The sequence below is a fragment of the Chelmon rostratus genome, chromosome 7, assembly GCF_017976325.1.
Source record: "Chelmon rostratus isolate fCheRos1 chromosome 7, fCheRos1.pri, whole genome shotgun sequence".
In the NCBI taxonomy this organism is placed as follows: domain Eukaryota; kingdom Metazoa; phylum Chordata; class Actinopteri; order Chaetodontiformes; family Chaetodontidae; genus Chelmon; species Chelmon rostratus.
In genome coordinates this window covers 19865376-19887107 of record NC_055664.1, presented here as the reverse complement: position 1 = coordinate 19887107, position 21732 = coordinate 19865376, and the positions used below count along the sequence as shown (strand labels likewise).

General features: G+C 42.9%; 1 protein-coding gene across 1 annotated transcript in view; it reads right to left on the bottom strand.

The window, feature by feature from the left end:
• Positions 1–21732, bottom strand: part of igsf9ba (immunoglobulin superfamily, member 9Ba) — a 63236-nt gene that overhangs the window by 19367 nt on the left and 22137 nt on the right. The window contains exons 3-8 of the mRNA XM_041941257.1: positions 19107–19253; positions 11653–11804; positions 7482–7599; positions 4157–4298; positions 2146–2291; positions 466–608 (exon numbers count right to left, since the gene is read on the bottom strand). Of these exons, the coding sequence (XP_041797191.1) occupies positions 466–608; positions 2146–2291; positions 4157–4298; positions 7482–7599; positions 11653–11804; positions 19107–19253 (848 nt within the window). The remainder of the gene's footprint in view (positions 1–465; positions 609–2145; positions 2292–4156; positions 4299–7481; positions 7600–11652; positions 11805–19106; positions 19254–21732) is intronic.

The window sequence follows — 21732 nt, the reverse complement described above, 5'->3', positions numbered from 1 at the left end:
TTTTTTAATATAATTCTAATTAAATTCAGGTGTCGAGGAGTTAAATGAAACCATCTGAGACGTTCAGATCAGAAATATGTCTTTGGTGGAACTGCTAACAGCTCATAGACGTCTGAAACGTGACGAGTTCCTGTAAGAGGTCGGCAGCCCAAAAACTTGTGAACATCTGGATTAATAATGCATAATATTAGACAAGGTTATACATTTATGGAAAATTCTGCTCTGAAAAGTAAACAGTTGTCAGATAAATGTGGTTGACTGGAAAGCAGAAAATTTCCCACCTGAAATGTAACAGAGTGGGAAATGCAAACATAGGAAAACACAAAAATGTATTTATATCTGCTTACAACTACATCATGTTGTTCTATAAACCATATAATAAATAGGGGAAGTTAGCAAAGGATGTAAATTTTACATGTAAAAGCAGTAAAAGTAGTGTAGCACAGAAAGAGGAGGCAGACTGACCTTCTCCACTCTGAGAGGATAGCCGTCTTTCTCCCACTTCACTGATGTCACAGGTGGGTTGGCGTCCACCGGGCAGCGGATGATGCCTGGCAGTTTCCGTGGGACGTAGATGACCGGGGGCATGTTGATCACTCGAGCAGGGTCTGGACGGAAGGGACAGATCGGTGTTAGGGATGCTGGCAGCACAATCCAGTCAAATGTTTGATATAACCGACTGTGTAAGGAGAATTTCACAGCAGAATATGCACATGTGGTGTGTTAAAGACAGGGCATGTGTTCTTTAGGCGCGTCAGAGAAGGAAATCACTCCTAACTGGCCAGAAATCCTCAGTGTGACACACATATATACCGCACATCTTATTTACATTAATTTTTCCATCTCTGTTATTATGTGAATCCACTTTGAGCGGCATTTCTTGTATGAAAGGTGCTATACAAATAAAGTTTATGACATATATACTAGAATTAAAATACTAGCTGGGCGGTAACATGTGACAGATGTGTTCATGTCTTCTCAGCCTAGTCGTGGTGTATCGTGGCTGAAAGAGGAAGTAGTGGAGGAGAAGATCAGGCTACAGGCAGGCGGAGGGTTTTCTACATCATGTCTGTGTGACTGTGCAGTTTCTGTGAGATGCATTATCACGGGCTGGGAAAGGATGTGGTGTGGCTGGGGCTGAGTCAAATGGCATACGGTTTGAATTTACATATAGACTACATTTACTCTTTAAGCCAGGTGAGTGGCCTCCCAATATTTACTCAGAGTCTAAATGGCGTTTTTGTAAATATTAATATGAGTTTTTACGCATTTTGTCATCATATTTTTGTATTTATATTCTTGGTACATACGAAAGTGGGGCTATTTTTGCATTTCCTGCACAGAATTTCTACTTTTGCGGCTCTGAGTGTCGTACAGCAGCGAGGAGTCATCGTTCTCTTTGCTGAGAGTAAGTGTAGGACTTAATAAATTACCCTCAAGTCCTGCTCTGAGTATTTTTAGTCCGAGGTTAACTTTCTGCACGATCCCTCGAGAGTGACTCAGAGATATTTGATAAGTGCAGGCCCAGGACTATGTTTTGCATGAAGCATCCAGGACACTGGTTTAATTATGGTCTGTTGTATTTGAGGCCAGTGATGAAATCTGTGCCTGCGGGGTTGTGAATCCCCGAGCTCTCTCTCATACTGTAGCGCAGTAATCAATGACCAGCAGCAACTTGGGAGCAAATTAGCTCAACACACAAGGGCTGGCGATGAAACGTCAGATGGCCGGGAGTGGCGTTTCGCTCTCATCGGTCAGAGCCGATGAACAGGAAGGTCACCGTTTCATTTTTAGGCGGAGCCAGATTCAAAAGAGACCAGGAAAGATGGAGTCTGAGGACGAGCCCGTCTCCATCTTTGTGCACAGGAATGAGGCTGGGGTCGGAATAGACGACAATTGTGTCATTAAGATCCACTGAGAATGTGAAAATGGCCACAGAGGCTCGGCGGGCTCCCTCTCTGTCACGCCTGACCTTGAAATTCAAGAAGGTTACGTTGCATTACAGCGGTAGAGCAGCGCTGCCAAATAATACAGCAGCCTCCAACACAAGCAGCCTCCATACTGCTGCTGCTGTTCTCCTCGCGCAGCTCGCTGTACCGTCTCCCCGCCCCTCCCCCTCCACTTTGTTGCCACGGTAACACTCACACTGAACAGTCAGGTAGGCCGATGCCGAGGGCGAGATGCCGAGGCTGTTGCTCGGACTGCAGGTGTATTTCCCAGCATCCTCCGGCTTGACCCGGAAGATGATAAGGGTGCCGTCGATGAGAATGCGCACTCGGAGCTTCAGATCGCTGCAAGAACACACAGATGTTTTGTCACACACCCACAGACACACCAACAGGACGGGGCAGACGTCTGTTTTTTTTCCCCAAGACTTGGGCTGGATTACATCGAGATGCCATAAGAGAGCAGCAGAGAGTCAAACAGCAGTTCAGCTCTGTGAGAGGGACCCAAAGAACGCAGAGCACAGAGCAAGAGATTCAAATAAATCTGCTAATTGCCATAATCGCCAAATGGTACAGCCTTCATGTTTTTCCCCTTGACACCATTTATAATTAAACACAGTCATGATGGAGCTGCTCTCGTTGCCCACACAGTGAAATAATTCAACATTTTTAGCATGAAACAGAATTGGAGCTCAAACTGAATATGTCTTTAAATAAAACAGTTTCTAACACAAACCCCTTATATATAGAGCTTATATGTTGTAGCTAATGGCTTCATTAATGCTTAGTCAATCATTTACTGAAGGCTTACAGATCAGTTGTAGGACATTAAGAAGGAAAACGTTTGATTGTTTGAAGCATCCGACCACAAAATCCATTAACCATGAGCTGATTAAGCATTTATTAATAATATGTAGAACTAACTAATAGAGCTGTGGTTCCTATTGATGGCTTATTACTGATCTGTACAGGATGAGTGACAAGATGAAATAAGCCTTTGGTTTGTTTTTACTCATTTGGGATGGTTTTTTTTTTGGTGCCTTTGTCATGTAAAGCATCAATGAGTATCTTAATAGTCCCTCTCTATATAAAATGTATTATTGTTAGCATAAGATATGATTATAAGACTATATTGGTGAATGTGGGAAAATCTAATATATTAGAGCAGCATTGAGAGGAATAAAAAGGAAAGAAAAAATAAATTATAGACAGTTTACCTTACAAGCCACACACCATATATATATATATATATATATATATATATATATAAAACTATACTTTAATCTATATAAGTGAACTATAGAAGCAATGATGTGTCAATATATGTATATATATATAAATGTAATACCTATATAGGTATAAACAATGAATATTATATAGATATCGTCTATTAAAATACAAATATAATGTTATATGTAATATATATTTGCAGTGCAGACATTACACAGTGTTAATACAATGCTATGAAACATACAATAGAAATGGCAGCAAATGCCATGATATAATAATGTAAGAATACAATGAGTGATATCATTCAATGTAAAATAAAAAGTCAGATATGTTACTACTTCTTAAACTGCTGCTCCCATAGTGATAACTATGAAATAACCTTTTTAAAATTTCATGCAGTTGTCTCCTGCAAAAAGAGCAAGAGACTGACGCCATGAAAGCTGAAATTAGACCGTACACTTCAACGCATTTCCTCAGACGCTTGTTTTCGCTGCAAGTGAAACTCCCATTCACTTGCTCTTCCTTCCCACTTGTTCTGTCTGTCACTCTCTGGCTGTAAAACCCTCTCAGGCTCTAAAGACCTGCTCTGGGGAGCCCGCAGAGGTCCTGGCTACGCTTCAGATCATCACGGCATGAGAGGCACATGATGACACAAGGCCTGAGTCATGTGATATTGTCATCAGAGCGCACTAACTCGCCTGGCACTGTCCAGACAGACCCCCGCCAGGCTCGCTCTTACTGCCTCTCGGGCCGCATTAGGACAGGGCACCGGCACACACACACATATATATATAGAGAGAGAGACACACACACGCACTCAAAGAGACACTCAATGTCACTCGCATCACAGAAGCTTTGTGCAGCCTGTGTGGTGGCGGGGGCCTTCAAGTCTAAACCTCACGCAAGTCCTTAACTATGATGTTTCCCTGCGGAGACTCACTGCAGCTACAGTACAGAAGTGAACTTGATCATAACTTTACTTCTTGAAGTAGACGTTATCCTCTTCCCAGTACCAGGTGTAGGTCAGGTTGCCCGGATACGCCTCCGCTTGGCAGGTGAAGAGTGCATTCTGGGATATGTTTACGGTGACGTTTTCTGGTGGAGAGACGATGTATGGAGGCCCTGAGAGAAAGAGAAGGGGGAGTAAGCTGTGAACACCGACCCGACATATTGTCATCTTTATGTTGATTTGATGAATCAGTTAGCAAGCTTTACACATCCAGCAGACACATAGTGGCGTTAACTTTCATTCAGAGTCATGTTTCCAAAGTCCAATATTCCCTCTCTTTTTAGGAAATACATGGCTCCCTAGCTGCTAAACACTCCACTATGTTCACCAGCTGTGTCTGTCTGCTGTTTGGTGCTGGTTTGGAGGAGGGTTTTAGAGCCTTTTCTATGAAAACAGCAGAGAGGGTGAACCAAAACAGTACAGCTGTGAGCTGTAAAAACCAAAACAATGAGCTGAAAGGCACTAAAGAGCTCTATGAAGCTGAGTGACCACTTTTACATCAGTCATTTGATCATTTATTATAACTGTTATATATACATTTGCAGTCCTTATGCAGTCCTACTCTGCTTCTGCTATAGGGGTGACGACATGTTTTCCAGGATCAGTGTGAGAAAGAGCACACACTATGTACTATTTACGATATATCACCACAGTCTGATGTAACATACAGCGAGCAGGCAGCTGTTGTAACCTTAATAGTAGGCAGCTTTGGAGCGTTTGCATGTTTCACATCATAACCTTTTCATCCGAGTTTAGGTTTGCTCTTAACTCTCAATAAAACAGCAGAAGCCGTGAAAGGTAAGCTGTCTTTTATGAGTGGGCCCAGATACGAGCCTCCTGGTTGTTTTCCTCTCAGCGTGCACAGCTTTATGCATCAGGTGGGACTACTGACGGCGCTGTGCGGGTGTCTCACATAACAATTAAAAACAGATCACGGGAGTGAGAATCATGACTCCTCAGATATCTGCTTGTTATTGCTCTGAGTCCTAATCATACTCCGCGTTTTAGTTCACGGCGCTTTTCGTGCCAATATTCAACCAAACCCGACTCCAGTGCAAGCATTTTAATTCTGCTGTTTTCTTATTAAACCTGACTGAAAGTGTTTCATACACAGAAAAGGTTTTATGAGCTGAAAGGTAGCGCTGCAGTGTGCATGCGCAGTCCGGTATGTAGCCTCCATCACACATCCTGCTCACATTATTCTGGATATTCATATGGCAGAGGTAAACGAGGTTACTGCAGGGGCTGAGATTCAAACCTCAACCTCACACACGACAGGTGAGAACTCTGAGAATAGGTGGACAAAATAACAGGAACATCGTACAACATAGTGTAATCTAATCAAGTAGCCCGACAAAGAACCACTTTTATGGGTTCAATTTTTTAGACTTTCTAACTTCATGGAGAAAGAACTGACATATTAGCCAGTGTCCATAAACACACGATCCTTCCCCACAGATAATCATCAGTGGTTAGCACTGTCGCCTGGGCTCGAACCCACCGGCCAGCTGGGGCCTTTCACTGTGGAGTTTTCATGCGTCTGCACGGTTTCCTCCGGGTGCTTCGGCTTCCTCTGACGGTGCAATGACATGCAAGTTAACTGGCAACTCTAAACTGTCCGTAGGTGTGAATGTGAGTGTGAATGGCTGTTTGTCACTATGTGTCAATCCTGTGATTGACTGGCGACCTGTCCAGGGTGTCGGCTGGGATCGGCTCCAGCGCCCCCGTGACCCACTGAAGGATAGGTGGTTTTAGATAATGAAAGGATATTTAGATCATCGATTAATGGTCTGAGTCATGTTTCTAGACAGAATGCCAACAGCTGGCATCAGCTTCTAGAATATGAGAATTTTCTGCTTTTCTCTTTTTTTAATCTCATTTTAAACTGATTATCTTTGGGTTTTGGACTGTTGATTAGATTGATTTTACAATGTCTCCTCGGCCTCTGCACAGATGCAATGGCAGTTTTCACCACTTCATTTCTTTATACAGTACATATCACACTATGACACCCAAGGTAATATAATCCAGTCATAATGGACATCATTTGGTTCTCGATGCAAACTCTGTCTCAATACTGTAAGTTTATTCTCACAATATCACAACTTTTTCTTCATAATATTACTTTTTTTTTCTCTTTCTTGGAAAATTTTGACTTAATTTTGGAAATTTTCTAAGTTTTTTCCTCGCAATAATTTGACTTTAATCTTGAGATTTTTTTTTTTATCAGTACTTATTGCACGCTGTGGTACAATAAAGGTATTCTTCTGATTGATTTACAACATTGCATCATAGTTTGCACTACACTACACTATACACTATTTGGAAATATTAAGTGATAACTGAAACAAGGATTGGTCACATCACCGAAAACCTCTCAACAAAAAAAAGGTCCATTTTACCTGCAGGGCTCTTGTATCGTCTGCTTTAGACTGGACTGTGAATGCACAGGTAGTTTTGTCCTGTGTTGCCTCTCACACGGAAAGCAAGAAGTCCACAATTGAACTACCACTGCTGCAGTGTGCATTGTATTAGTGGGTCCACTGGAGGACTGCAGACTTAATGAAGTTGCATCACATGCACCACTGGTTAGACTATTCGCTAGGTTACAACACAATGATTTTTTAATGTATGTTTTCAGTCAGTGTGCATGTACATTTACTATACTGGGAACAAAGAGGAGAGTAATTGCTCTGCTCTGTTTGCACCAACAGAAGTCAGGCTTTAAAATAGACCCAACGCTGACTCCACCATAAAAGCACGATGCTCAGTTTCACGTTAAATACACACTGTTAACTCCTCCCAGCCCTGCAGTATCAGGAGACTTAGAGAACTGGAGGCTGGCATCACAGTCATCTATCTGATCTGTGTCGAGCAGAGAGCCTAGTTAATGGACCGGAGACAGGCTGTGACGTTCTTGCAGACAGATCCTGTTGTACACACATGGCTGTGCACAAGAGCACACACACACACACACACACATGCACACACAGAGGCCCCAGACTGAGATATTGACTGACTGATACAGACTCAGAAGGTGTGTTACATACATCAGCACACCAGAGAGTTGCATGGCTTTGCTCTTAAATGCTACTACAGTAAAGGCTTTCAAGTATAAATAATGAAACTTTACTGCTTTAGTGATGCAAGTGCGATGTTTGGCCGCAAGGTAAGCGGTTTTATTTTCATTTTAAAATCTGGTGCAAATGCATTTCTCAACAACACATTAATAAACTCTTCGATGTAGGGGTCTTGCAGCTATAGTCTACAGTGTTTTTAATTTATGGATACAGTACCTTGAACCAGCAGACGGGTAGTGTGGAGCACCTCTCCCTGGTCACTGTAGGCTCGGCATGTGTACGCCCCTCTGTCATCTCTCGTGATGCCAAGGATGGTAAGACTGCCATCATGTACCTGTGGTTGCATGCAGGACAAACAGATCAGCGTCCAGCCTCTGACACAAAACTTCAGATAATGCGATGAACACGAGTGCTGCGAGTCATGTTGCAGGTGGTGAAAGACAGCAGTGGAGGAAATATTCAGATTAGAGGTGCAATGACGGAAAATTGAAAATCAGCTACAATTTTCGTATTGAATAATTGTTTGTTATTTTCTAAGCAAAAAGGTCCAAACTGCACCGGTTCCAGCTGCTTAAATGTGATTATTTGCTAGATTTCTCAGTCCTTTATGATAGCAAATTGAATACTTTTGAGTTTGGTCCGACGTAATAAGCAACATGAAGACGTCACCTTAAACTCTGGGCATTTCACTGTTTTCTGACTTTTTATAGGCTATAAACGAATAATTAATTAACAGATTATCAATGATGATGAAAAGTCTTGTTAGTTGCAGCCACAAACTCAGATCCTGTCATGTAAAAATACTCCATCACAACTAAACGCTGTTGTTACTTCGTAAAAGTACATCAGAATTATTAGCAAAATATACTCAAAGTATAAAAGTAAAAGTACTTCACGCAGAAAAATGGCCCCTGTGAGTGTCATTCTATTACATATCGCTCCATTAGATCAGTCTTCCTGATGTATTCGTGTGTAAGCATTATTTTACTGTTGGATTCGGTCCAGGTGAAGCTGGTTTTACAGGCCTGATTATTTTCATCATCATTATTAATAAGCTGATAATGTGATTAATAGATTAAATGTCTGATGTCAGAAAATAGTGAGAAATGATCATCAAAAGAGCCCAAAGCCACATCTTCCAACTGTTTTGTCCAACCAGCAGACCAAGTACAAGTACTTTCAATTTGTACTGAAGGACAGTATTATAGTAAAAGATATAACACTCCCACTGTTGAAGTAAGTTTGTGTCTAGTCTAAAGAAAGTACATCAAACACTTGAAAGCCATGAATGTGTCATGCTTTAATTAACTCCAGGTCTGAATCCTGCATGTGGTAACCTTGGAAACGTCCAGCTCCATGTTGCTGCGTGTCCCCGTGCGCAGCCGCTGATGAGAACCAATAAGTGGTGAAGAAACACATTAACCAAACCTAATAGAAACACCCTCATAAATTATGCAACAGGTTGCGAGAGGCTCTGTCCATTCAAGTCACACACAGCTGTAGTCTGTCCATTCATGCAGCTGAGGGGGGAATCTGCTACGCCTGCAGAATTATTCCCATTCATCTGTCTTTCAAATGTTTTATAGCCGGGAGATGCGACGAGAAGATCAACCCGAGCAACATTTCACTTCTGTCAGTGTGTTGGCAAACTGAATCATCATCGCTCAGATTGTCTATCACAAGATAACACTTCGTCCATCACTGCTGTAACGTACGACGCGCGTGGCCTGCTGAGAGCTGGAAGTGTAAACTAAACATTGCCGCGTGTGAAGCATCGATTTTAATGCTTGGGAATCAATTTGTATTGATCAAAAAAGTAGATTAACAGTCGTTTGGCGTGTTTGCTGTTCCTGTTCAGCCACCTTCAGGTACCAGTGACTTTTACTGCTGTCATTTGAGGCCTTAAAATGACCCAGATTTCATATGTTTTATTGCTGTTGACAAAGAGAAGCAAAGCAAAGAGCATTTTGGCCACAGTTGGCTCACAGGCTAGCAAGTAGCCTAGCTTTCTCATTAGCCAGCACAAATAAATAAGCAACCTGCACTTTCTCCAGCAATGTGGCGCCTTTCCATTAACTTTGAATGCAATCACGCCTCCTTTAGCATTCACCTCACGTTCTGTCTGAATCCTGGAATTGCATGCGCTGAATCTATCAAAATTAAATCAAATCACTTGTTGGATCAAATCACTGCACTCCTACACCACAGGCAGCACATGCAGTCGTGATTGCAGCAAAACTTCCAAGACAGCAAACTTAGCAGGATCTGATTATATGTAATGGCCATCAGTCCATTGCAATACTTTCTGTGCCACAGCTGCACTCGATCCAAGGTGAGGGGGAGAAGATTAAAGGAGGAGGAGGAGGAGGAAGTCGGCAGCGGATGAGCAGGGGGGGAAAGGGGACAGAAGAAAGAAGGAGCGGTAGATAAGGTGAGGCGTGAGATGAAGGCAGAATCTCAATTCCTGTCACTTCGCTGACACATCCAGAGAGACTGATGTTGTGTTCAGGAACAGCGGGAGGTTGCTGTTGTTTTCCTGCTTGCGTTTTTGTGCCTGTGATTTGAGTGCACTTTGGGGAAGACCCTTATAATCCCGTCAAGGTTTCTCTCCTCTCCTGCACAACTGTTTTGTTCAGCATCTTTGTTTCATGCAAATAAATAAAGTAATAAAGTAAAGTAAAGAGAGGAGGAGGAGGAGGAATCCTCCTCCTCTCTAACCCTGTCTGTCACATTCCTGCCTTTCTCCATGACGTCTCCATGGATCTGAGCATGTGGGTGAGCAAATACACCCTCGTGCTCGCTCACACACACACACACAAATACACGAATACACACTCAGCTCTCTTCTCACTGCAAGTAGGATCTTTCCCAAGTTTGAAGTTTTGTGCTTGAATATCAACTCGAAACAGCCAAATGGATGAAGAAAGCTGCTAAATGAACTGCTTTTTAATATTTTTCAGCGTACTGTACAACAGGAAGTACAGCGTTCGGCTCTCACCAGCGATTCTCATTTTTAGTGTAACATTCATATTAGGGCTAATGTAATATTGATGCGGAAGAGGGAGATTAATAATGCATCAGAATGTTGTCTAATCATTTACGGAGGGAACGGTGTTAAAAAGAGGCGACGGGACGGAGAGACGCTGGAGCATAGAGGGTGAAGTGAAAGAGAAAGAGGGAAAGACCCCTAAAGGACGCTCCTGCAACAGCAGGACTGCAGCATCAGTGACACATGAGAACGTGAGGGCGTGCAGGAAAAGGAAGGAGGCACCCACCTTTCAGAAAGTTTCAAAAACAATTACAAGCAGTATAAAAGATGTCCTTCAACGCTCCTGTACTTGTTACACATAATCAACAACCTGTTATGTTAAAAGCATTCCCGCAGTTCGTAATGAGCCGCTGTGATTTAATTTTCTGTTTACCTTGACCTCCCTCGTCTACTTCAAATTCCTACTTTTGCGAGACTGACTCCTGACAGTCACCGGAGCACAGACGTTGCATTCGAGAGCCCCCTTCAGCTTCACGTGTAGGTGGAGAGAGCACTCCTGTGATAGTTGAGCGAGAGCAAGAAAGCAAGAGAGCAAGAGTCTCTCCACTTGAGAAAGAGTGACATTTGCCCCTTTTTGCTCAAGATCATGAGGCGGCGATGCATCATCCATCGTCTGCTGAAGCGTTGGGTGTTTGTGAGTCATCCGCAACGGAGCGGCGCGCTAAATGTCTGTGATTCTGTGCAACCAACGCCACAAACCTGATGTTTATTGTCGACGGTTTATGTAGCTGAGACGTTTCCTGCTATCAAACGGCACCGAGGCTGTGCCAGAAATAATCTTGTCATGACATCAGACTGTCTTACTTTTGGGAGTTGATCCATGGGAATAAAAATCATGCATAAACAGACAACAAAGGGGGATGTGAGCCGTGCTGCCAGTGGCTGTTTTTAAAATTGTTTAAGTGATTCAAGGTGGAGTTTGTTTGTTTTGTTTATGCTGAGACGCAGGAAGAGCCTGACTGACAGTCGTGCTGCTACTAACACTGACTGCCATTATTAATCAAATAAATTAACTGTTTTGTTGTCAACTAAAACCACAGATTCAATATGTTTTAAATGCATAAAAATGCTATAATTCAGAATGTGCTCTTACCTGTGCCTGAGCACCACAAACAGCACAGACTCAAGCATGCCAGCAGAGGTTTTAGCTCAGAAAATGTGGTTTTTTGCAGCACAACAACAGAGCAAACTGATATTAGCCTCAGTGAGACACAGACCATAACATACTTCCAGTACAGATGGACTCAGTGGATGACACCATCTGTGCGCAAACCCTGCTTCTATATTTGTCCACAATCATAAATCAGAATAACGCCCATTACTCATCACCATTCTTACCGAGTACTTTGTGTTGGTTGCGAGCTCCTCCCCCTCCCTCAGCCAGCTGATCATTGGTTTTGGATTTCCCTGGGCAGAGCAGCTAAGCAGAGTGCTTCCCCCTTCCTTCGCCTCCACATATTGTGGCGGCGTCGCTGTAAATGAAGGTGGGGCTGTGGAGAAAGTGAGAACAGAAATCCTTAAAACACTCCCAACCTTTACATTAAACAATAATCATTCAGCTGCATCTAATCGACATATCACTTTTTTCATCATGTATTTTGTCACACTCTTCTGGTATTCTGGCTGTGGGTCTATTCAAAATAATAATAATCTTTATTCGTTTTGCACCTTTCATACAGGAATTGCAGCTCAGAGTGCTTTACAGCAAGGAAATCACATGCACCCAGTTAGTGCTTCACATAGAAAAGACAGAATGGACATAAAAACATCAATGTGCAATAAGACGGAGTATGAAACCTGCTTGATAATGATAGTAAACGCAAAAAATCAAGAAAAACACAACGACTTAAAAGAAGTGCATCAGTGCATAAACACGAGGAGAAGCCCACAAGTTTCAGGCCTGTATCAGGAAGTCATAGCTAGTTAAAAGGCTAAAGTCAAAAGGTACGTTTTTTAGCTTTCTTGTAAAAACATTTAGTGAGCTGCCTTCCCTGGAAGATACAGGTGGTGTGTTCCAGAGCTTTGGGGTGTGTTTGACAAAATAACTGATGACTCAAAGATGGTGTCCGTTCGCATAAAAAACGCACATAAAAAATAGCTTTTATTGGCTCCAGGAAGGTTGAAGAAATATAAAAACCTCCATAGTTTAAAAATGTAAAATTACAGACTGGTGGTCTATGAGGAAAATGCTTTTTGCGTGACAGTTTTGTTGTTGTTGTTGTTGTAGTACCGACATTGGCCAGTAGGATATATTCAGCTCTTAACACATCCACGATTCTGGCCCACTCCCAGCACATGTGGAACAATTAGAAACGCTGGAAGAAGAGCAGTCTGCTCTGATAACAGGTGACGCCACACTGTTCTGAATCTGCCAGACACCAGAAAACCTACAGAAGCCACTTAGCAACATGGCTGCATTTTCACCTGATGTTTCTGAGCTTCACTAACAGCCACAGGGGAGCTGTTCACCACCTACTGCAGGCCAATAAACTGTAGTTTCCTCAGCCAGCTGCTCTCAGTGTTTCAACATAATATTTTGATTATAAATAGTGGCAGCGTGTTTAGTTAAAGAGAAAAAGGCACCGCTATACAAGTGGGTCACTGCTTGCCGCTGGGAGTGCTGCCATGCTTCAGACTGCACACAAGCACCTGGCATGGAGTAAACAAATCGCCCAATTAGCACATTTAGACATCTGCCTGTCCATACACTGCCCTCTCACTCTCTGACACTCGTTACTGTATATGACACAGCAATGGAGCGATTAATGGAGACTTTGATAAAATGCATGACTGCTTTGTGAAGCTCTTGCTCATGTGGCTGATGGGTCAACAGCTCCATTAAACGGATCATGACGCATCATTTTAGTTATAGAGGGGAAACCTCGTGCAGAGTTTGTGCTCTTATCTTTAGATATACTGCATTGATTCTCGTTGATTTTATTATCCGACTAATCCTAATTACTCAATTAGGTGCATGGATGGAATGCAAATCCATGCACATTTACTACTTGTAAAGATATTTTACTTGATTATTTCCATTTTCTGCTGATTTACACTTCAATTCAGAGCTAAATGTTGCACTTTTGTCAGCTTTAGTTACTAATTACCCTTCAGTTTATAGAGTCCCCCCAATGGAAATCAATTTTTATCCTTGTTAGCATGTCCATATGGTGTTTTTTATCTGCTACAGGACATATCAGTAGCAACACCTTGCCTGGGTATTCCCACCTTGGAACTGCAGTGGACCAATGACAGTCTCACAAACACAGATTCAGAGAGTCAGGGCTTCATCATAACATAGTTAAGAAACCAGTTGCGGGGTGGTTCCATCCATTTATCCCGAGGACACAGCCAGTATGAGCCAACATGTTGGTCAACCAAGTTTATTTTTCTTTTTATCTGTCGACTGTTAATGTTAGCACTAACCTGCCAAGTTACATGATGATTAATGTCATTTTACATGGTTTGGGGGTGTTAATGAAGTTATGGCAAAGGCTACTCAGATCAGTTTGTCAGATAGCTGAGCTGCTGATGAGGTTTGTGTGTTTGATGAGCAGAGTCGAAGCTGCAGGCGTGCAGCAGAGGGGTGGGTGGAGTCAGAGGTGGAGGCTGCTTAGATCCACGCATACTACATGAAGGCAAAGGTGTAGACTTACATTCAAGACAACGTAAGGCATAAAGGAATTTTTTTCAATGGAGAAAACTATTAAAATAATTATGTGATTTTGTTGAGCAGAGATGTGTTTTTAGGGGTTTCATCAATGCCTGGAGAGGAACTTTAAGATTTTTCATAAAAATAAATTATAACTTATTATAAATTTATAAAAAAAAACAACGTATTTTTAAAAATTCAACCACTGGTCCCCAACCTTTTTGGCCCAGTGTCTAGTCGGGGTTCCTTATCACATTTCAGATGTCTATGAGTTAGAGGGCGTTTTGCCCTCTAAACTTCTTACACGCTTGCGTTTAAATAACTTTTTGAGGCCCAAAGAGATAAAACTATCCAATTACTTCACTAAAAAAGCAGAGGTTTGACAAAAGTCTGAAAAATAATTCAACATTCTTGTAGCAGAACTTTGTCTCGCACACAGAAATGATCTCACAGCCCCTCAGTCTTATGTTGTGGTACTTCTGAGAGGCCCGACTCTCAGGCTGGAAAGAACTGGACTAAAGCAGCTAACTGCATGTAAAGTAATTAAAAATAGCTGCACATTGACCAGCCACAACAGTAAAATGCTGCTCACACATTGATGCATCAGTGTTATTTATGTAATCAAACAGGAGGGCTGACGTTCTGCAGAACGACGTAAATTTAGCTGATAATACCGCAAGCACAACCTTAAACGCAGGACTTTTATTTGTAATGGAGTATTGGTGCTGTTATTAATTCTAATCCTAATTCAGATTCTTCTCTAGGGATTAAGCATCAGTTGACAGGAAGTAGGTGGGACACATGGCGGTGACAACAGCAGGTACACCGGTCAACCTGGGAGTTGTTTCGCGCCATCAGGTACAGCTCGTCACGGAGGAAGTGTCACCATGGCTGGGAAACCGGGGAGTTGCTCTACAAAAAAAGTACTCTGAGCTTCACTTTCTCGCCCTACTTACTGCAGCTCTTCATCAATTATATACATTAAAAGACGCTTGAAGATCCTGCACTCCCACAGTTCTTCTGCGTAGACCACACAGCTCGTCGGCAGATGGCCTGGATGCTCAGATGCGGGGTTCGGCCTGTTCTTTGAAGGCTCACATCCACTGTTATTTGCTCACTAACTCGAGAGTGCGTCTGCATCATTTTATTCCCTCGCTCGGTCTTTCTTCTCTTGTCTCTGTTCCTCAGAGAATACGGCTACACAGAGTACACATTTTTCATTGATTTCACATCATGAGCCTCAAACGCGTAACGTGTGTTTCGGTGTACACTGTTAGAGAGAGAAGAAAGAGGCACTCAGGGAGACTCTGGATGCCTCTGGATCTGGATTATAATATATTGTAATCAAGAAAAGACAAAGAGGGACTCACTTCTTCACTGCTCTTTAATTTGGTATAATGCTCCTGACCTGAGGGTGATAGTCAAAGGGTTGAAGGTACACTGAAACCAAAGAAAGAATTCTTACATGCTTGTGATTTTTGTCAAGACATCATGAGACAACTCAAAATTTTTATTCCCTGCATCCATGCTGTCAAGTTGGACCACTACTAGGCTGATAGCCTGGTCCCAGCATTCCACTGACCCCATGTCCAGACCGCATCGTCCAGGCCACACTGAAGTGTCTATACCGGTTAAATCTTGTTCGTGCATTTCAACTCGTTGAGCAGCAACGGAGCGGCCAAATTGTCTGTGCAGCATGCAGTTTTCCTTTTCTACAGTATGTGTGAGTATTGCTGATCTATTTTTGCATCAACACAAACGATTGGCAGTCAAGTCATTCATAATTTTACACTGAACCTGAAAAAATATGCTTGTCTCTATAACCGAAAAATGACACGTGAAACGGACTCCCGGCACCGATTCGAGCATAAGTCGAGCTGCAGTGTCGGCGGGATTTGTTTTGCAGTTCTCAAATTTCATGAGATGTTATAGTTGTATTTATTCAGTGCCTTTTTATTGGAAATCAACCTTGTGTTTAGGCTGCGGTCACGCCCGTGAGACGCAGCTGAGACGCCAGCCTGCACAGAGTCGATGCAGACAGCTGCACAGATTAAAATGAAAGCGTATCTGTTGTGTGAGATGTGCGAATAAAAAAGCTGTGTGATACGCTTGCGCTGTAGACGCAGGGTAATGCAGACAAATGCGTTTTTCTTTCTTTTTGGAAACACTGGCTTTAAGAGTTTTGTCCAAATAGGCTACACATGAGTCCCGACCGGGACATTTGGGCCAATGTAAGGAATTTGGGGAGGAATGCGAAGAACAAAAAAGTCTACTTATCTAAATTTTTATCCCACATGGGCGTGAGGATGATGGTTCACATGGGCTCCACTTGAAGCCACAAAGGCCCGTTAGTGACTGACAAGGGCAGACACACACGGGGAATATATGGAGCTGGTGGACAAATGAGCTGGCATTTGGGCCCCGGTTAGGTCAACCAAATGGGTCCTGAATGCCAGCCCATCAGTAACCCAGTGACACAGTGGCAGTGCTTGTGTTTAACAAGCACCAGGTTTAACTTAAAATCATGTGAAAATGCTCGTGCGCTGGTGTATTTTTGATCTCTGAAAAGCTTGCTGATGCTTGAAAAGTAGAAGGGAAGGACAAGGGTGACTGGAGAGGAGAGGATGAGACGGGGGGGAGGGCAGAGAGAGAGAGAGAGTGGCCTTAGTGTCTTTTTCGGGCACAAGGCCTTGCCATCTGACACCTGCCACTGAGTGGGCACGAATTCCCTGTCCGCTTGGCAGGAAGTTAAGGCCAGCAAACAGGAACTCAAAGGAGGAGTGTATGCAAATACCAACAGCCAAAGGAAATGGGTGCCCTTAGTGTCTGTGTGGAGGCCAGACGAAAATGGCACCTGCTCCCCTCACAGACACCCATTTAGAGGACAACAGTGGCATAAAGTCTTCATATGAATTCCCTTTTTGGAAATCTGGACTCTGGAACAAACGCTGCTTTTGGTATTTCCATGAATGTCAGTCTTTAAATGCAAATTACGGCATCAGAGGAGCAAAATATTTGCACCAGCTAAACACATCCACCCCAAGCACGCACACAGGCTCGCTGCATCTCTATAGCTAGACACATTACATGCATGAGGTCATGTAAAATGCCACCACTTAATATGCCAAATACATATGACATTCAGGGATACTATTAGTTCTGCTAGAGCCCAAAGAGCTCAGTTTCTGTTGAAAGGCCTGACAGGAGTGGAGAGCAGCAGAAGAGGCAGGGAGGGAGCAGTTGAAGTTAAGAGTGAATACTGATGAGGCAGGCTACAGAGATGCAGTATGCCTACACAACAAAACATTGACACACACACACACACACACACACATCACGGGGAGTGTGCAGGTGACAGCGGAGTGCAACCTATTCACTCCTCAACTACAACTTCACCCGGCCGACGGAGATCTCATTTAGCCGCGTGCAAACACACACAACGAGTCGCTCTCATGTCAGTGCTGATACAACGCAGAGCACAGTGCACAAAGTCATTTGCGGCGCGTGGCGAACAAACACACCCACGACACACCAGTACACACAAAAGAAAACATTATGTGGCGCATTGATAATAAGCATTTACACAGATCAGCATTTTTCATTCCAAAGTGATTACGCCGTGCAGTGGACTTTATAAATGGCTCTTTACACAGTATTTCGCGTACAGCGCGTTGCAATCATTATTCAAACACAAGAACTGCGCCCATTGTAAAACATATGCATGATGAAATTGAATATGCATGAGCTTCACACAGCACTCATAAGCCCCAAAAATATACATGTGAATGAGGCTGACAGTACTTCAGTAAGTCTCTCTCTAACAACACTGAGGATTACAGCTTTCTGAAGTTAGAGACCTGTGAAGCTTTAACACAAGAAAATCACCACTTTTAGCCTGAACTATTCTCTTCAAACGCCTGTTTAGGGAAGTGTTCACCCACTCACATTAACCAGTTGCAGGAAAGCTGAGAAACGCAATGAGACTACATGAATTTAATGCATTTACTTCACTGCCTCTTTGCTGCATCGTGCGTCTGCAAGCAGTCAGAATTTATTGGGTTACGGCTTCTGTAAAACATATGAAGCAGCTTAATATAACATCTGTCTAAAAAGCATTCCTCACATGAAACAGATACAGGGCTTTAAAAAAACCCACGACAGCATCATTGTGTCTGAAGTCTCTGGTGCGCTGCTACAATGTGAAGACACACTTCACATAGGATTCTCTGAGCCACTGGGGCATTCCTGGGAAATGCAAAGGCGCAGATTTTTTTTCCGCCTGGTCATCAGTTTGATAGCTCTCAGACTATCACAGACGATCCCTGCCGGAACCGCCTTAAACAGGCCACAATCAATTCCCTTCTAAACAGCCTCTCGTCCCTTTTTACCCAAGGCCTTTTGAAAAGCAGCCGCAGGAATGATCTAAAACAGCGTCTAACAGCCACTCATTCAATTGTGCCTGCTGAAAACATAGAAAACCGTAAACCGTCACCAACATACAGCACAAGTGGAACGATTTACAGGGACAGAGAATGTGATTGATGGTCCATTTTAGATCTATTCTATTCTATGTTCAGCACTGGGAAGAATAATTTGTAATGTGAAATATATAATTTAGAAAGTGTAGGAAATGGTGAAAAATGCTTAAGACAATTTAAATAAGCATCAAAAAAGTTGACAATTACTTTTATGTCAGCCGACTAATCGATCAGTCGACTAATCAGCTTCATCATTTGACGTAAAAACCTTCAAAACATCGTCCAGACAGACCAAAACTGCCTTGAGAACAAGGTTATAGGTGTATAACTCTCCGAGGATGAGGACTGGATGTTAAAAACTGACTGTATGTATAGACATCTATGATTATAGACGTGATTCATGCAAAATCAGTGCAGCTGCTCAAAAATACAAAACACAGAAGTTAATAAAACATTTAACCAAAACTAAAATCTACCACTGAGTCAGAAAAGTTGCAGCTTGTACTTTTGACCTTGAGAGGATCGAGGCTTGCTGTCCAATACATCCTCAAGAAAATACTAGTTTATTTCACGTGGAGCTGTGGAGCTGTTATTCTTTTTAGATCCACACCCGCTAGCACACATGTTCCCAGGTCAGAGAGCAGGCCCCGCAGGTGACTCACCATTGACTGTGAGGTGCACCCAGCTGCCGTTGTGGAAGGTGTCGTACTGTTGCTCCAGCATCAGGAGCCTGCACTCGTACCAGCCCTGGTCGTCGGAGCGCACTGGGTCAATCTGCAGGGAGGCCTTCCCGTACAGAGTGGCTCTACCTGCGGACAGAGAGGACAACAAACACCAGAGTTTAGCACCGCGCACTCGTCTGTCTGACCCATCACGGCAGCTGGGGGTCAAGCGCTATACTTCAACCTTTTCCTCTTATGGCATTTTGCATCAAATGCAGCCAACAAGTCATGGTGCAATATTCTCCAGCGGCCAACAGATTCAAGATAATGCTTTTGTTTGTCTTTTAAAGAGATTATAAATACAAATAAAATATTCTTCCAATGAGTGCTTTAAATTATTAGGATTAAGCAACATTATATGAATCTCTGCTTCTACCATATTCCTTTTCTCTGCAAGGGCTCCATAAACTCAAACTCTGAACTACTGGTTATTAAAATAAGCACAAGCATATTTGGATGCACAAAGACCAGGTCGGGTGTGACGGACAAATTCATTCCTTAGTGCCTTTTTTTTTCTTCCACCTGCTTATTCCTATTGAGGGAGTGCAGCAGTCTGGAGCCTTTCCAAGCGCTGGATGGAAGGCAGGAAAACACCCCGGACAGGTTGCCAGTCTCTCACAGAGTTAACAGAGACAGACAATCCCTAACACTCACTGTACAGTCATACCTTTGGGCAATTTAGAGCTTTCAATCAGGCTGACGTCCAAATCTTTGGACTGTTGGAGGAAACACAAACGGATATAAAGAGCATGCCGACACACGATGCCCAAACTCAAATGATTACTGGCAAAAGGTTTTGGTTTGTACACTTAAAAGAGTAGCTTTGACATTTTGGGAAATACACTCATTTGCTTTTTTTTTGCCAAGAGTAAGAAGATTGATACTGCATTAAGCTGGAAATGGGAGAAAAGCTAGCCTGCTTCAGCCCAAAAGACGGCAAAATGTACCTACCAGCACCTTTAAAGCTCAAGAGATAACACAACATGTCTTGTTTGTTTAATCTGTGCAAAAATCTAAGTATAAAAAGCACAAGTTTTGATTTTTATGTGCAGGGTTATTTCTTGACTGAGTGGAACACTTCGCTGTAATAAGATACAACATGCTAATTAGTGAGGTTTAGTTGAATTAACGAGCTAGCCTGGCACCCAGCTTCTAGTTTTTATGCTAAGCTAACATTAAGATAACGGCTCCTGGCCGTGGCTTCACATCCATCTTCTCATCTTCTCTTCTCTGCAAGAAAGCAGACGTTCCTCAAAATGTAACCATAAATTAACGACCATCTGGCTCGAAGACAAACCAGCTACCTTGAAGTACTGGGATTCATGCATAAAACTACCTAGGAGCCATACCTTCAGCTGGATTTAAATAAAGTATTTGGTGTCACTGTGGAAAAAGAAAAAAAAAAAAAACAGCCTTCCACCTCATAGAAATCATCTACTTCTTAGGAAACTTCTCCATCCCCACTTCTCTTTTTTTTTTCTTCTTCTCCTTCTTCTTCAAGGCTGAGGATAAATTGGAATTCTAAAAGGAGGAAAATCGCGAGGGATGAGAGGAGTTCAGGGAAGCAGGCGTGGTGAAATCTTCAGCTGCTAAGCTGTCTGTCTTCAAGCCTTTCAGCCCGCTGCTCACATGGCTGCCTCTGACAGCCCAGCAGACTAAAACACTCGCCTCTGCTCTGTCTGATGACTGTTCTCAGATGGAGCATTTTTACAAACTCTGATGCGTAGATGTACAGTGAGCACTGCTTCCTGTTACTCCAGACTGAATGTCAGGCAAATATATTGAAGTTGAGGGTGGGCTGAATTGCTCTACCGCCATGGTATGTAAAAGCAATAAATAGATACCCCGGCCCTGTGATTGCTGCCATAGTTGGGGTAGGAAACTGACTTTTTTTGTTTGTTTGTTTGTTTTCAGCAGAAAATCAATACAGCGAAGAGGAAGAGAGAGGAGTGGGGACTGCAGTCTTGCAGTAAAAGGGTAGCCTGTCTTTAAAAAAGTCAGGTCTATTTTTGCCTGGGCATTGAAGTGCTGAGCGGGGTGGGTGATGGCGTGAAGGGTAGGGATCAACCTCGGCTCCCATTTGTCAAAGAGCGAGAGGGTGCTGCTGTAAACAGAGTTAACAGCACTGCATCCACGTCAGGACCGGCCTCCAGGGCATACACCACTTACACAGCGCAGAGTCCTGTCTGCCGCGGAAACAGAAGAGCAAACACCTCGTTCAGATCACAGCGCGAGCTTTGTCAGGTCGGAGCGCTTTGAAGAGGAAACGAGACAGATCCAAAGTGACAAAGTTGGCAGACAAAATGAGGTGGAATAAAAAAACAACTTGAAGCCCCAAAGAGCTGCGATTAAAAGAGGGGGAAAATACAGCTGCATGTGTGACCTTTGATTAAATTAGCACCATCACAAACACAGGTAACCATGAAGATTTAAGTTACATGAAAGTAATGTAATCTTATGTGTCATCCCTTGCGATCATGGGGTTTTCCGCCCAATTACACATTTGTTTCAGCAGAAATTTCTGCTTCTTATATCGACTTGTTCTATCAATTTAAATGTGCAACAA